General features: G+C 36.5%; 1 protein-coding gene across 3 annotated transcripts in view; it reads left to right on the top strand.

Moving 5' to 3' along the window:
- The window catches only part of Diaph3 (diaphanous related formin 3), a 473693-nt gene that overhangs the window by 257417 nt on the left and 202058 nt on the right, over positions 1–14218 (top strand). For all 3 annotated transcript variants that reach the window (XM_029469353.1, XM_021182083.2, XM_021182084.2), the window contains one exon: positions 10657–10786. In XM_029469353.1, the coding sequence (XP_029325213.1) occupies positions 10657–10786 (130 nt within the window). The remainder of the gene's footprint in view (positions 1–10656; positions 10787–14218) is intronic.

The following is a 14218-nucleotide window of genomic DNA, read 5'->3' as shown; positions in this document are numbered from 1 at the left end:
AAGTATTTTTCAGTGACCTTGCTTTTCCTGGTTGAGGTAGGGTGTTTTGAGTACCTTGCCTTGCCTTTTCAGAAGGATGAGATATAGAATGTAAAGGACGAACTCTTTTGCTCATGAAGTTGTCTGAAAATAGTAATGCTTTGCACTTCAACTAAAACTTAGTAGTAGGCATTTTCTGCACTCATACATGTTACACACACACACACACACACACACACACACACACACACACACACAGAGAGAGAGAGAGAGAGAGACACACCCCTATCTGTCTTGCTAATGATAAAAATATGAATCCATTTCCTTAGAAAACTATCATATAGATGGTAGATGCTTGTATGACCAAAATAATGCTTACCTGTAGAATTTCTATCCCTTTAGTGATAAGAATGTTTCCTTAAGAGAACTCACCAGCCTGGACAAAGTGTTTTATTTCCAATTAAATTAACATTCTAACTAGTGAATAAATTGACCTGATTATCAAAGTTCAGCACTACATTATATAGTATATGAGGTAATTTTGACTTGTAAATTTAAGGAACAGATGGTTCAAGTCTGCACACAGTGGTGCTGACATGTGTTTAATAATGTTTACCAATATCTAATGAGACGTGTGATTTCAGAATAACAAATCCTAATCAATATTACAGAGTGCTGTAAATGTTTGTTCTGGATTATTGAACTACTGGACTTCCTACATTGAAATAACAGGTTTGGTTTTGTTTCGTTTCTTGGAAAAATACACTTTTGACTTCATTTTCTCCCCTTTATCTCTTGTAGGAAATTTTCGGTTGTCTGTGTCTAAACTGTCGAATATTCACTGCCATGTTAAAATTACCAAAACAAGCATAGTCATGTCCTGTAGGCCTGGGCATGAGAAGGAGAGCGGCTGAAGGGTAGGCAAGCAGACTTAAGTTTGAGTTTCTTTTTCTAGTGCAGAGTCTTCTACATGGCCTTCTACATACTTCTGTTTTTAGCATAAGCTTTCCTAAAGTAAATGAACTTCACTAAATCTGTGATGGAGATGATTTAAAATGGAAGCAGCCAATTTCCATCTTCTTGAATGTATCGACTGTAGTGAGCAGCCTTTTGAAATTGTGAAACTCTCCTACTTAAGTCATATTTATTGATTTGCAACATGGAGTACCCTTTAAATATCACTAATGCTTTATCCTCTTCAGTGGCTCCCGGAAGTCAGAATGCTTTGTGTGGCATTTTACAGTGGACTCCACAGGTGATTGTGCTGCTCAGCCCACACTGGGACTCATTCTGTCTCTTCTGCAATGCTTATGTACTCCAAAGTGGGAAATCCCTGACTGATGGTCTGGACGTAAATAACCAACAAACAAACAGGAGGAAAGGCAAACAAACCAACAGCAAAACAAAAACAAAAGGAAACAACTTAAGGCAGAGTGGCGAAAATAATCCCTAAATCTGCTGCTTGCTCTTCTTTCCTGCCAATCCAAGCATGCTGCTGAACAGCAAGAGTTTCGAAGAGAATGTGAATTCCAGACAGAGTACAGGAAGTGCAAGACCAGTATCTGAATCGTTGTGCCAAGCCTTGCCTCCCACAGGTAGCATCTCAGTCTCCATGTGCAGTTATAGCCCTGCAGCCTGTCCCAGGCAGTTTGTGGTTTGCATATCTGTCCTAGTTATACTGGTTAGGTTCTGGGTGTGAAACTGTGACTTCATGTGTCACTTTTTCACGTCCTCTGAAGCCATTTTTAAGAAAGATCTCTGCCAAACAAACCCATTGTTCCATCTGCATTCAGGGTTTTAGAAGGATTTTTAGTTTTCATCAAATTGGCACAATTGTACCAGTACATTCTGGCACCCTTTGAAAGTGAAGCAGTTATGGGCCAAAGAGTTGCAAAGAACAAATGCCATTCTTGTTTTACATACAGCCAATTACATCACAGGAGTGCTGACTTCCAAGGCAGTGTAAAAGTGTAGAATGCTGCACCCCTTTGACTTGATTCATGCCTTAATCCATACTATTTCACCAAAAAATATTTCTTTGAACTTACTAAGTATCCCTCCTTATACCTTTGTTTTATTTCAATTGATACAATGCCTTGTAAACTAAGAACATTCTTCTAAAAAATATAAGAGGATTTCTTTGCTTGAGCACAGCCTTTGTACTGACGTCTGTGCTTTCAAACCAAGCTTTCCTACTTCCCCAAAGCTGACTTTCCCTCAGATATACCCCGCTAGCATTATCCTCAAAATCATTCCTGTAGACACAAAGACAGACACCAGAGCTAGCAAGCAAGATTCATTCAACCTGCGATTTCTGATTCAATCCAGTTTCACATTTACATTTTTTAAATGAAAACTCAAAAGGTACCCCATTGCTAATAACTCTAGGAAGTTTTTTGCTAACCTGTTTTTTTTTTCATATACCAGGAATTTTTTATTGTTTGAGCGAGGGGGTGTCAGGCAAAATATATAATATTATTACCCATATGGTAATAGTTTGTGCCTTTAGACTATGATGATGAAATATATTCTTAGGTAGAACTCATATCAGCATTGGGAGGTTATATTGGAACTGACCTTTATTAAAGGAAATTACATTTATTAAAAATTTTTGAGCACAATGAAAATAGCACTTAATGGAGATTTTTAGTATTGCATGTGTGTATCAGTTGGTATATTGTCTTACACTCTTAAGAATCTATAAGAAGCTGCATAAAATATGAAGTTATCGGAAAAAATAAATTAATACAGAAAATCAACATAACCAAAATTCTTACACTTACACCTTAAAAAGAATGTGATGTTAATAAAATTTTACCTAACCTAAACGAGAGAAAGGGTAAAAAAAAAAATTAAGTAACTATGGTATATCTCTGTCAGCATAAAATGAATTAGCATTATTCATCTCATGGACATTGAAAGGATAACAAAGGAATACTATGGATATAATTTGTACCTTCGATGAAATGGACCCATTCTGTAATTGCAATATAAATGTGTCACAATATAAAAGACTAAAATAACCCTCAAAGCTTTTATCAAAGTAATTTAGCCAATAATTATTAACCATCTAAAGGATGAAGAACGTGGTCCTTTCAGAAAGTTTCAGAAGTTTAATTGTAGCAAATATTTAAATTCAAACTAAGGTCAGTTGTCTCTACTGTCTCTCATCTAGTGGAAGCACAAAGAATACTGACTAGTTCTATGAGGCTATGCTGGCTCAACACTGAAAATCAGTGCAACTCATTGTATCAACAGGCTCCACAACAAAGTAACCATGATATTATACCAAAGGTAATTGGCAAAATCCGCTCGGAGGACAACTTACTCAGCAACTATTCCAAGAGGATAATAAATACCCAGAGGAGCCCCACACTTATCACCCCATGTAATAGACAGAACATGGATGTTTGTGAAGGAAGCATGAAGCGTTCCATGTTCGAAGTCTTTGTTCTTAAGTTGCCATCCTTTTCTAACTTGACCTGTAGGTTTAAAATAGTAGTCTAGTCAAACAGTTAACAAAGTACATAATGCATAATGAGAAAGCAATTCCATATTTTCTATGGGGAAGCCAAAGATCTTGAATAACTGACACACAATTGGAGAAGAGCAGCATACTCAGATCTGATACTGCCTTACTTCAATTCTCAGTATAGTGCTCTGTAGTCAATATATTGTGATTAGCAATAAAATAATGTTAAAAAAAAACTGACAAAATTGCCCAGAAACACACAAAAATAACAACCAACTCGTCTATGACAAAGGAGGAGCCCTTGCTAAGAGCTACTGTTTGAACCTCCTCTCATCATTGGCTGCTTCTTTGCAAGTCACTGCTCTAATACATATGTTCCCTGCCATTTCCTATGCAGATGTAAGTAAAAGTCTTTTCACTTGGAATAGGGCACCAACAACACACCAGAGAACTACCAAGTTCTCCTACCCAAGTCTCCATACACATATGAAGGGGAGGGGTGATGATCCACTTAAACCCTGGAGAAAAATTGCCAGCAAGTTGTGCATTTGTGTGTGTGTGTGTATGTATGTATGTATGTATGTTATGTCTATTCATTTTCTTTTCCTGAGACAACAGTTTCTGTGTAGCCCTGCCTGTACTGGAACCCCAGTGTAGACCAGGTTGGCCTTGAATTCAGAAATCACGCTGCCTTTCATAGTTTTTGTATTAATGGTGTACCCTACCACTGCACAACTCTGTATAATACAATATATTTTACAAATTAGTCATAAATATTTACCCAGAGAATCTGAAAACACGTCCACACCAAAGCCTACACACAAAAGTTTAGAGTCTTGTTTGTAATTCCCAAACGAGGCAGGGAACAAGCTGGCCTTGAGGAGCTGAATGGCCCGACTTAACAGGAATAGTTAATGATGTTGGCACATCATTTATAATAGTGTACCATATTTATGGAAAGTGCTGATGGAGTCCATGTGGCAAGCTCGTATGGAATTTATTATTTAAATTGAAAATTTATCTGTTAATGTAAACCTTAAAACTGACTTTAATTTAATATAACTTGTTTATTCCATTCATATTGATGATTTTGATTATTCTGTCAGCATGTAATTTAATACAGTTAGATTAAAAGATGGATACTTTGAACAGTTTTAAGAAGTAACTTTGTTTAGACAATATTAAACTCTAGTAAATTTAATTTTTTTTAAACTACCCATAAGGATTCTTTTACAATTCATATTGGAGAATCCATATTTAACAAGAAAAGTATATCAACACAGTAATTCATATATTGATCTAGCATAGCATCATATCAGAAAATAGTAACTATTATAATACTTTAGTTCACCACAGAGCGTGGTCCAGGGTTTGAGTTTTTAAAGCTCTGGAGGAATGTGGTGCTGACTTTCCTCAGTTTTCTTCACACGGAGTTTATTTTTCATGATGCTATTTCATCCATCCCCAACAAACTTTATTTTACAAAGAACAAGAGATTAAATATGAAGTTAAAATAAGATCTTATATGTCTGCTTAAAATTTATGGATATCTTTCCCTCCTGTGTAGATGACTGAATTGTATTATCAAATTGTCTGTTAGAAATCCATAAGCACTAATGGTATGTGAGGTGACAAGTGTTGTTGGTTGTTGTTGTTTTGTTTTTATTTGTAAATAAAGCAGCTGAAATAAGAGCACCCTCCTTCAGGTACAGATGGCCTAGGGAAGGGTATCTGCTTCTAGAGGTCTGGGGGCTAGAAATAGAGGAGAACTGACATTGAACCTTTCTGTTGTTTTTGGTGCTCTTTTGGATTTTTGCTATTATTTCCATCCACTGTGTTTTAAAGCATTTTGTTAGAACCATCATATTTTACAGTGACTGAGAATCACACACTCATGCACTCCAGTCATGCTCTCTAGGTGGAAGCAATGATTTGCATAAGGCACTTGGTCTCTCCGAATTCATTTTGTCCCATAAATAATGGCCATAATACTGACTCCCTCCATGTACTCTGGCAGATGCTTGCTACACAGGACTGATGTGTGGTGTATGATTTGACTGGTCCATGCCTCAGAGTAATTGACAAATACTATTCTTCTAGATTGTTCATTGTATCATTCCAAGGTTAAGACTTGGGTTGTTTTTAAAGCATTCACCAAGGTCTATAAACTCTACAGAGACACTGCAGTCTTGATGTACATTTAAATATTAGCAGCATTATGGCCAGAGGAGGTTTTGGTGTTACATTATTAAGATAATAATTTTTCTTCAGTGAGTAAACGGCTATAGGGTTTTTTTGTTCTTGAGATCTACAAGAAAATATGTGGTTTTGATCTTACAGTTTTTTTCCCTTGTCACTAAAACAATAGAATATTCTTCAAATGTCATCCAAGTTTGTGTTGAGTACCTTTAAAATGTTCCAAAACCTTGCGTTGGCACTACAAGGGAGATCTACTGCATATTGACAAGCCCATGATTTATTTTGGGGCCTGCTTTTAACATTGTTTTGTTTGGAATGAACAGAGTGTTTAGAGAAACTCCATCCATCTTTTTGTTTATTTGACATTTATGCCACATTTAATATATGTTAAAGAAACAATCCATGAATTAGGAATTCTGTTTAACAGTGATGATTATCATCTGTCAGATAAGTCTCTTGACAATCATACAGAAGGAAATCTTGTCAAGAAATGTCTGTTTAAGATTTAAGTAGGCTATTTTAATATGAACAAGATTCCGAATGAAATTTCATTTTCTTTCCAAGAAAAAGCATTACAGAGTGTGCTTAAGTTATTTTTCATTTCAACAAAATTAGCACTGTCTCTCGATTTTACTTGTAATTCAGTCACTGATTAGAAAGTGGTTACTAAAAACAGACTGTATCATTTGTTGTTAATGTTTGTCAAAAATTAAAAATTCAGAGCACTAGTGGATAATATATTTCTAAATGTGCTTTGTTATGATTTTGTGTTTTCTTGAAAGCTTCACTTTAAATTTTGTACCTTCACATGGTTTGTGAGAAAGAGAGCAGCCATTTAGGCAGGAAGGACACTATGGCCACCTGGGTCAGCTACAGGTGCCTCTTAGCCAAGCCACTCATTTACTAAGCTAGTTTCAAAGCAGTCTGGAAGTGTTGAGTGATTGTTTTGTTAGAAGTCTCAAAATTCCTAAGTAACAGTTAGGAGGAGATGGTTGGCGTGGGCTTCTTCTTAGTATTCAGTGGCTATCCTCTCTGATACTAGGTTTCTCCCACTATGTGCCTTGCTGATCAGTTGACTTTTGATATGATGGCCTATGAAACCATTGCCTTCCTTTGGTGTGTTAGTGTTTCATTGCCCCCAAGCAACCGATGTTTCACATAAATACTTGCATTTATTCTACTCTATTGTATCCTATAACCTGAAATCTTTATTCTCACAAATCTTGGATAACGTTTGAGAGTGGTCCCGTGGATTATAGTTTTATCATAGATTTCGTAAAAATATTAATCCTAATGGTTACTGGCTGCTTAGCTATATCATAAGAATTTATGGAAAACTTTATTAAGCCTCTGCAAATCATAGAGGTCAATGACATTTTTCTTAGTCAGATTCCACACCGGATGTCAATCAGTTTCTCATGAAGGAAATACAGTATAGAAGATAATAGTGGGTGGCTCAGAGTCCACAGGAGGAACAGTATGCCCAATGGTTACTTACATACACTACACACAAACAACGGAATGTAGGTTCAAAACCAATTTTTTAATTGGACTAATGTTTTTATGTAACATACAGAAGTGGATGTTTGATGAATTTGAGCTTTAACTTTTAAAAATGATACTTTGAATGGGACAGAATAATAAGGATGGTTATAAATCAGATTAAGGTTTGTAGTAAATCTCTAAACACAATGGACTGGAAATTTTCAACTGACCCAAGTGTGTAGAATGAACTATGGGGAGTAACTTTGAGTCTCCTTATTTGTATCCTCTGATTGGATTAGATTTCTGCTGTTTCTCTAAGACCACTTTGAATCCATTCTAATGTATGTTTACTGAGTTTGGATTGGAAAGTGAATTTAGAATTCCTTTTTAAATTATTTGGCTCAGTTTTATAATGGTTCCTATGCATAAACTGGGGTCCAATAGCTTACCCTGGGCTATTAACTTATTAAGGGTGTGCCTCATTAGAAGGTCATCCATATATGTGAATGGCAATCTTATCATAATGGAGCCTTCAAAATGTACTATTGAAACACATTTTGGGATATTTTGAGGTGTCTGTGGCTTCTTAAGAAGATAGTTTTAAATAATGTGTTCAGTGTGTATTTTGGAAGAAATATGAGGATTATTCTTGTTGCTCTTGTTGTTGTTGACAGTGGTAGTATATGTGTGTGTGTGTGTGTGTGTGTGTGTGTGTGTGTGTGTGTGAGACTGTGAGTGCATGTGTATGCATGTGCAGGCTCATGCTGTAAATACACTAAGCAAGGATTCTACCACTGAAGTACATTCTCAGCCCAGGAGCTATTTATTCAGTAGTCCAGACCAGTATTTGAGACTTTCATATGCATTCATGGGACTCTGTCAGATGACTAACCCAGGGTTTCCAGTACATTTTTCTTTATTTTTGATGACCTAGAAGCTGTGTTTTCCACTGCCCAGTAGTGACTTCTGCTCGGTATTTTTGTTTTGTATTTATTCAATTTTATTAAAAATATTTTTTTTACAGTTCAATCACAGCCACCACCACCCCCAAATACACATCAGTCCTCCTAGGTCCTCCCCACATGTCTATGACCCAACTCAGTTCCTTTTCTACCTTTCTTGTTAGAAAAAACATACACACACACACACACACACACTCACTCATACACTCACACACACACACAATGACAAAACAACAAAAACCATAATGAAAAACAGAAAAAGAAAAACACTAGAAATATACATACACATAGAGACAGACACACTGACTCAGTCTAACGTGGAGATGGTTGGAAAGTAAGCAGTGTTGCCCTGCACCATCGCACTACAACCTCCAGCTCTCTGGTCAGTTCTGACACAAGATGAGTGGTTTTTGCTTGTGTTCTTTACATATGAATCGATTATGAATGATGACTCTTGTGGTAGAAACTTATACCAGGCTTCTTTTAGCTTAGTATCCATACTGTTCTCCCTGTCAAACCTCCAAAGATCCAAAAACGAGTATAACCACTACTCCCTCCTGATTGCATTCCTTGTTCCTGTCAGGCCCAGATTGGTCAAGCTTTGCCAACTCAAGCCTGTGCCTGTTTTTTGTTTGTACTTTTCAATCTGTGTACCTGCCTGTTAACTCCTTAATTTTGAAAGCAAGGAGCTCACAATATTTTCCAAGACCAAGTGTGTTATTACAAGGTGTGACAGCATTTTCCACAGGAATAGTGTCATCCCTGAAAAGTTCAGGGTTGTTTTTTAGGGAGGACAAGACTCATTTATTTCATTGTTACACACACATACACACACAGTGTTTATATTAGATTTACATATATATGTATATCATATATATTTATATATAAGCATGTACATTTACATATAATAAATCTATCTATTTATTATATATACATATATAAGTATGTTTATATTAAAGAAAGAGTAAGAGTATAAATATGAATATGGGATAACTATCTTAAAACTTCTCAGTGTAAATAGGAATAAAATGCCAAGGTATTTTTGATGGAATGCGAGCAGAAGCAGAGGTACTTCTTGTGTAAATGCCCACCGTTTCAGGATTCTACCATTTGCCTACTACTTTTATCACCTCCTAGGTTTTATTTTACTCAAGACTAAAAGTGTTTTCTTCTCTATCTACCCCTCCACAATCAGCTCCTGGACTGTCTCCATGAGCGGTGTCAGCTGAGTTTCCCAGCTCACACAGTCTGGCACCTCCATACCTCTGTCCACCCTCAGGGCAGGCTGCCTTAGTCTCCTTCCTGGATTGCTGGTGCTGCTTTTACCATTAGCCTCCATTACTTCCTTTACTCTTTATCCTCTCAAACTGCAGGGATGTATTTACATGTGCCTGTGACCATCTCTCATCCAGTTCAATAGCTTCCAATGCTTATGGAAAGGGTATTTCCATTATGTGGTCTATTTTTTGTTATTTTCTGCAGTTTTCAGATTTATATCTTTCCATTGACCCTGTTTGCACCCCCAACATATATACATCTTTGGTTTCCAGATACTCAACCTATGCATGTTTTTTTCTCATTTACAGCCTTGTGCCTATCAGCTTTGCACTGCTATATTATCTATGACAGATTTTTCATGGTTTCATCTCCCTGTATTGAAGGTCCTAGGGCTTTGTGCCGAGGCTCTGATCATCTTAAAAATCTTCTCTTTGCTAAGATACAGCACGACAGATATAAATAACAGGGAATATGTGGACACAGATGCACATGTCACAGGAACAGAGCTACGATGAGCGCTGGATTTCTGTCACATCCTTTTGTAAGAACTTAGGGGTCAGAGGAGAAATCCCTTAGGACTTCCTCAAACGCCATACTGCCTACAGAGTCCACCTCCCAGTATCACAACCAAAGTCCAAGCTTCCAGCAAGGCAACCCTTGGAGGACAGGCAGGCAGGTCTGTCTTTAGAAAGCACTTCCCAGATGCGTTCTGTCTGCCTGTGCTTGAGGATTTTCTCATGCTCTTCCCTAATCCTATCCAGCTACTGATTTCAGTGGTTCCTCTCAGGTGTCATAGCCTCGTAGATATTCTTTGTGAGTGCTTTTACTATCATGTCTGTTGCTACAGTACGAATATGCTGTCTTTTTTTTTTTTTTCCAAAAAATGAAGTGACTACTTGAAGCAACACTATTTTATCATTCTATCTACCGTAAACTCTACAGTGTGGGACAGGTAGACCGTGACTATATGCCAAGTAATAAATGCATGAAATGCCCAGGTTGTTTTTGGTTCTACTGTTCCATAGATATTCAGGCTATTCTACTTTCCTAGGCATTTCATTTTTCCCCACAAAGGATTGCATAGTACATTGCTTTTGAGTCATTTCTCCTGTATTACAAATATTACTTTTAAACCAATATCAAATAAAACGTACTAAAGTATTCAAATGTTTTCAGAATGGAGCAGGTTTTCAAGCTAACTTCTAGTCCACAGAGTAGGGTGTTACAGGAATCAGTAGATTATTAACATACGTTGTGTTTTCTCCCTTCTCGTTCACTTAGCTAAAGGATACAAAATCTGCAGATCAGAAAACCACACTCCTCCATTTCCTGGTAGATGTATGTGAAGAAAAGCATGCTGACATCCTTCACTTTGTGGACGATTTGGCACATTTAGACAAAGCTAGCAGAGGTTTGTGGTTTTATTTATAAATATCTATGTCATTGTTCTGATCTTTAATTCTAAGAGACCGAAAATAATGCTTTTTATTTGTACATATTATCTATTTTGCAAAAATAATTTCTTATGGAATGAGACTATTTGAAAAGAAATTATAGGCTAATTTTATCAGTTGCCATTATTAGGAGTATGAATTTCTTTGGCTAGCTATTGAGTTGTTATAAGCGCATTGTTGTGGAGATTGACCTGCACCAGTTCCAGCTAATCCCACCCTCTGCTGCTTAGCATACTCCACTATACTTTGGCAGGTCTTCCTAATCACATGTCATTTATAAATACCCAGTGTCCTTCACAAACACTATTGTAGACCAAAATGAGTATCTTCCTTTGTCCAGGTTTCAAGCCTCTCTGTAGGAGTGGAGCTTTCCTTTGTGACCCTGCTAGGTTTAAGACCACCAGTTTCAAGTCATCTTTCCTAATATATAAATTAGCAACGTGGCTTCATACCCTACTGTGCTCTTAAATAAGGCTGTCAAGAGTTCAGATAGAGCCTTTTGCTGACACTTAATTTTATTCTGATTTAAATTTCAAAAATTTGGCCATCTTAAATGTGCCATATTTAGTTATATTCAACATGGATTTTTTTAAAAAACCAAACAACTACTTGCCTCCCCATAACCAATGTACAGACATGCTTTAGATACCACATTTTCAATTATTTGGTAGCGGTATTCTTTTGGCATTGACCATTATTGATAGTAATAGCAAACCATTGTTTTGGTGAGCTCTTTATTTCCTTCCTCATATTGGAATTTGAGAACCTGAAAAAGGATAATTTATGTTTTCTACACAAAAGGGAATATTACTTCTTAAACATCTTTATTACTCCCTGTATGTTAAAAGGTTCATTTGCCGTAAAGTGGCAGTTTTAGGAGATTATATACTAAGAGAGATGTGATTGTTAAGATGTTCTCCATCATTTTACCCTGGTAAGTAAGTTTCTCTGAAGTATGTAGTCCCTATGGCCTTTGGTAAGCACTTGCTCTGGGTTCCTTTCTACTCATTTGTAATGGTGCTATATTACTATCCCTCTGCCACTTTCAGTAGCCGTTGTATAAGAAAATATTTTTGTAGACAGACACAGACAGACAGGCAGACAATGATATATATGTTTCTATGTATAAATATAATTGAGAATAGATAAGGACTACCATTTATTTTTTAAGACATTGTAATATGTGCAATTAAAGAAACAATATAAAAAGTATATATAGTGCAATTAAACGAGTAAGACAAAGAAAATGACTTTCCTAAGTGAGATTTTTGAAAATTTGCTATATACGAGTAAATGTCATGATAGCTAAAATTGAAATTCTGATTGTCCTTGATGAACATCAAATTTTACATAACATAATAATGTATAGATGTGGCACAAAATCCCTTGAAATGCAGAAGGGTTCTTTACCTGGAGCAAATATGATTGGGTAGGTAAGAAGAATCAGTGCTCATCCTTTTAGATAAAGACTTGGAATTTCTTCCCAGTCCCCATTCCTTTATGTAGTTGTAGACTTATTTACTCACTCCTTTTTATGCCTAGTATGAGCTCAAACATTGGGTTCCCTTATCTCTGCAGAGATTTCAAGATTGTATACACCGCCTTGTTTCATAATTTTTGTTAAATGCTTCTAATGGGACAAGGAAGTGCAGTGGGGTCTTCCTCTGAAACCCAAACTGTCTCTGAGCATCCTTTGCTGCCCAGCCTGACCTTGACCTTGAAGCAGCTTCCCTGCTTGAGTTTCCAGAATGCCAAGACTACAAATGTCAACTACTATGCCTCATTGTCTTTTTCTTTATAAAACTTTTTAGCATGTTTTTCTAGCACTTTTTTGTGCGTAAAGAAAATTTTAGAATATTAACTTAATTTCTACTGATTAAATTATACTTACCATTCTATATAAATATCCTGACATTGTGTTCTTTTAAAAATTATTTAGCTTGCATAAAGACTTGCAGAGTTACCAGTTACTGATTTGCTTTTTCTGTTTGTTTTCCTTCTCACTGTTCCAAGGGGCTTTCAGGGGCCTTGGGGCGTTTGCTTTCCATCTGTTACAGGGAAGGCATGCGTGTGGAGGGGTCAGCAGATATTGCTAATATGTTTCACTGGGAGCAGCAAACTTCATATTTGGAATAATGGTTTTTAATAGTGTAGATTATTGTAAGCATAATTTTCTTTTCATTATATGATCCAATTAATGAAGGAAATATTAGAGGGGTAAATGCAGTGTTTTAGATTAAGAGAATTGAGTGTTTTTACACATCATTTTAAAGTTTCCACTTCTGAAACATCCTCGGTGAGCTATCACATGAATTAAAAAGTACCTTTGTTTTTGAGCCATAACAAATCCTGGTCATTAGGTACTCCTAGATCAGCAGGGGGAACTTTCATTGCAACTAATGAGCTTACCCGACTGACAATTTTCAAAAATCTACTTCATTAGGATGCTTCTTTTCTAAGGAATAATGGCTTATGGCATTTCTGTTGTGTTTCACTGAAAATATTTTGGTTCATTATTGCATTTCTGCATACCATGGTAGTATTTTTGTTTTATGGAATTCTAAGGGTTGAATATTCTTGTCTACATAATTAAAATTAATTTAGTTTGTGAAGGTTTTGTTTACTAGCTCCTAGAAATCTATAAAATTGGGATAATTATTAATGTGCAGGAAGTGACAAATTGTGTTTCTTTTTGGGAGATAGATTAGAATGAGACTAAGGTGAAGCTGGAAAGATGGCTTAGTAGTTACATCCTCTTCCAGAGGACCCTGGTCTGGTTCCAACCCTCATACTGTGCAGTTGAACCCTCGGTAACTCCAGCTTCAATGGATGCCATGCTCTCTTCCGTCCTACACAGGCACATACCCACACTATCTCACATACACACATGATTAATATAAAACGATAAAAAAGAAAACTGTGGTTGAGGGTCATTTTAACGTTCTGTTCACCCCTTGTCAACACTCTAGTTTACAGTGTGATACTGGTTAGTCAGTCATCCATTCAACAAGGCTATGCTCAGTGATTACTGAATCAGAAATTTTGTGGTATCATTGGTCCAATGTATACTTTCTCCATCTTCTTTCAGTTTCGCCAGTCTAATACATCTGACACGTATCTCAACAGTCTTTTCCCCCCTCACCTTTCAATTGCTTTTTCTCCTCTTTTTTTTTTTTTTTTTGTGATCTCTACATATGTACTGAGTTCTTGTCTCTCTTTTCTCACTCCACCTTTTCCTGAGGTTGTCTTTCCCATCCCCAAAGACTTAGAAGCCAGCGTATGTAATGATGTACAAATTTACTTTACAGACTTTTCAACTAAGCTCCATGCCTATGCCTGCCACACCTTTTGCTGTTTTCTTCTGCATCTCACATAGGTGTGAGGATCAT

This window comes from Mus caroli, chromosome 14, assembly GCF_900094665.2.
Source record: "Mus caroli chromosome 14, CAROLI_EIJ_v1.1, whole genome shotgun sequence".
Taxonomy (NCBI): Eukaryota; Metazoa; Chordata; class Mammalia; order Rodentia; family Muridae; genus Mus; species Mus caroli.
The sequence above is the reverse complement of the archived record's forward strand: the minus strand, read 5'-3'. Positions and strand labels throughout refer to the sequence as shown.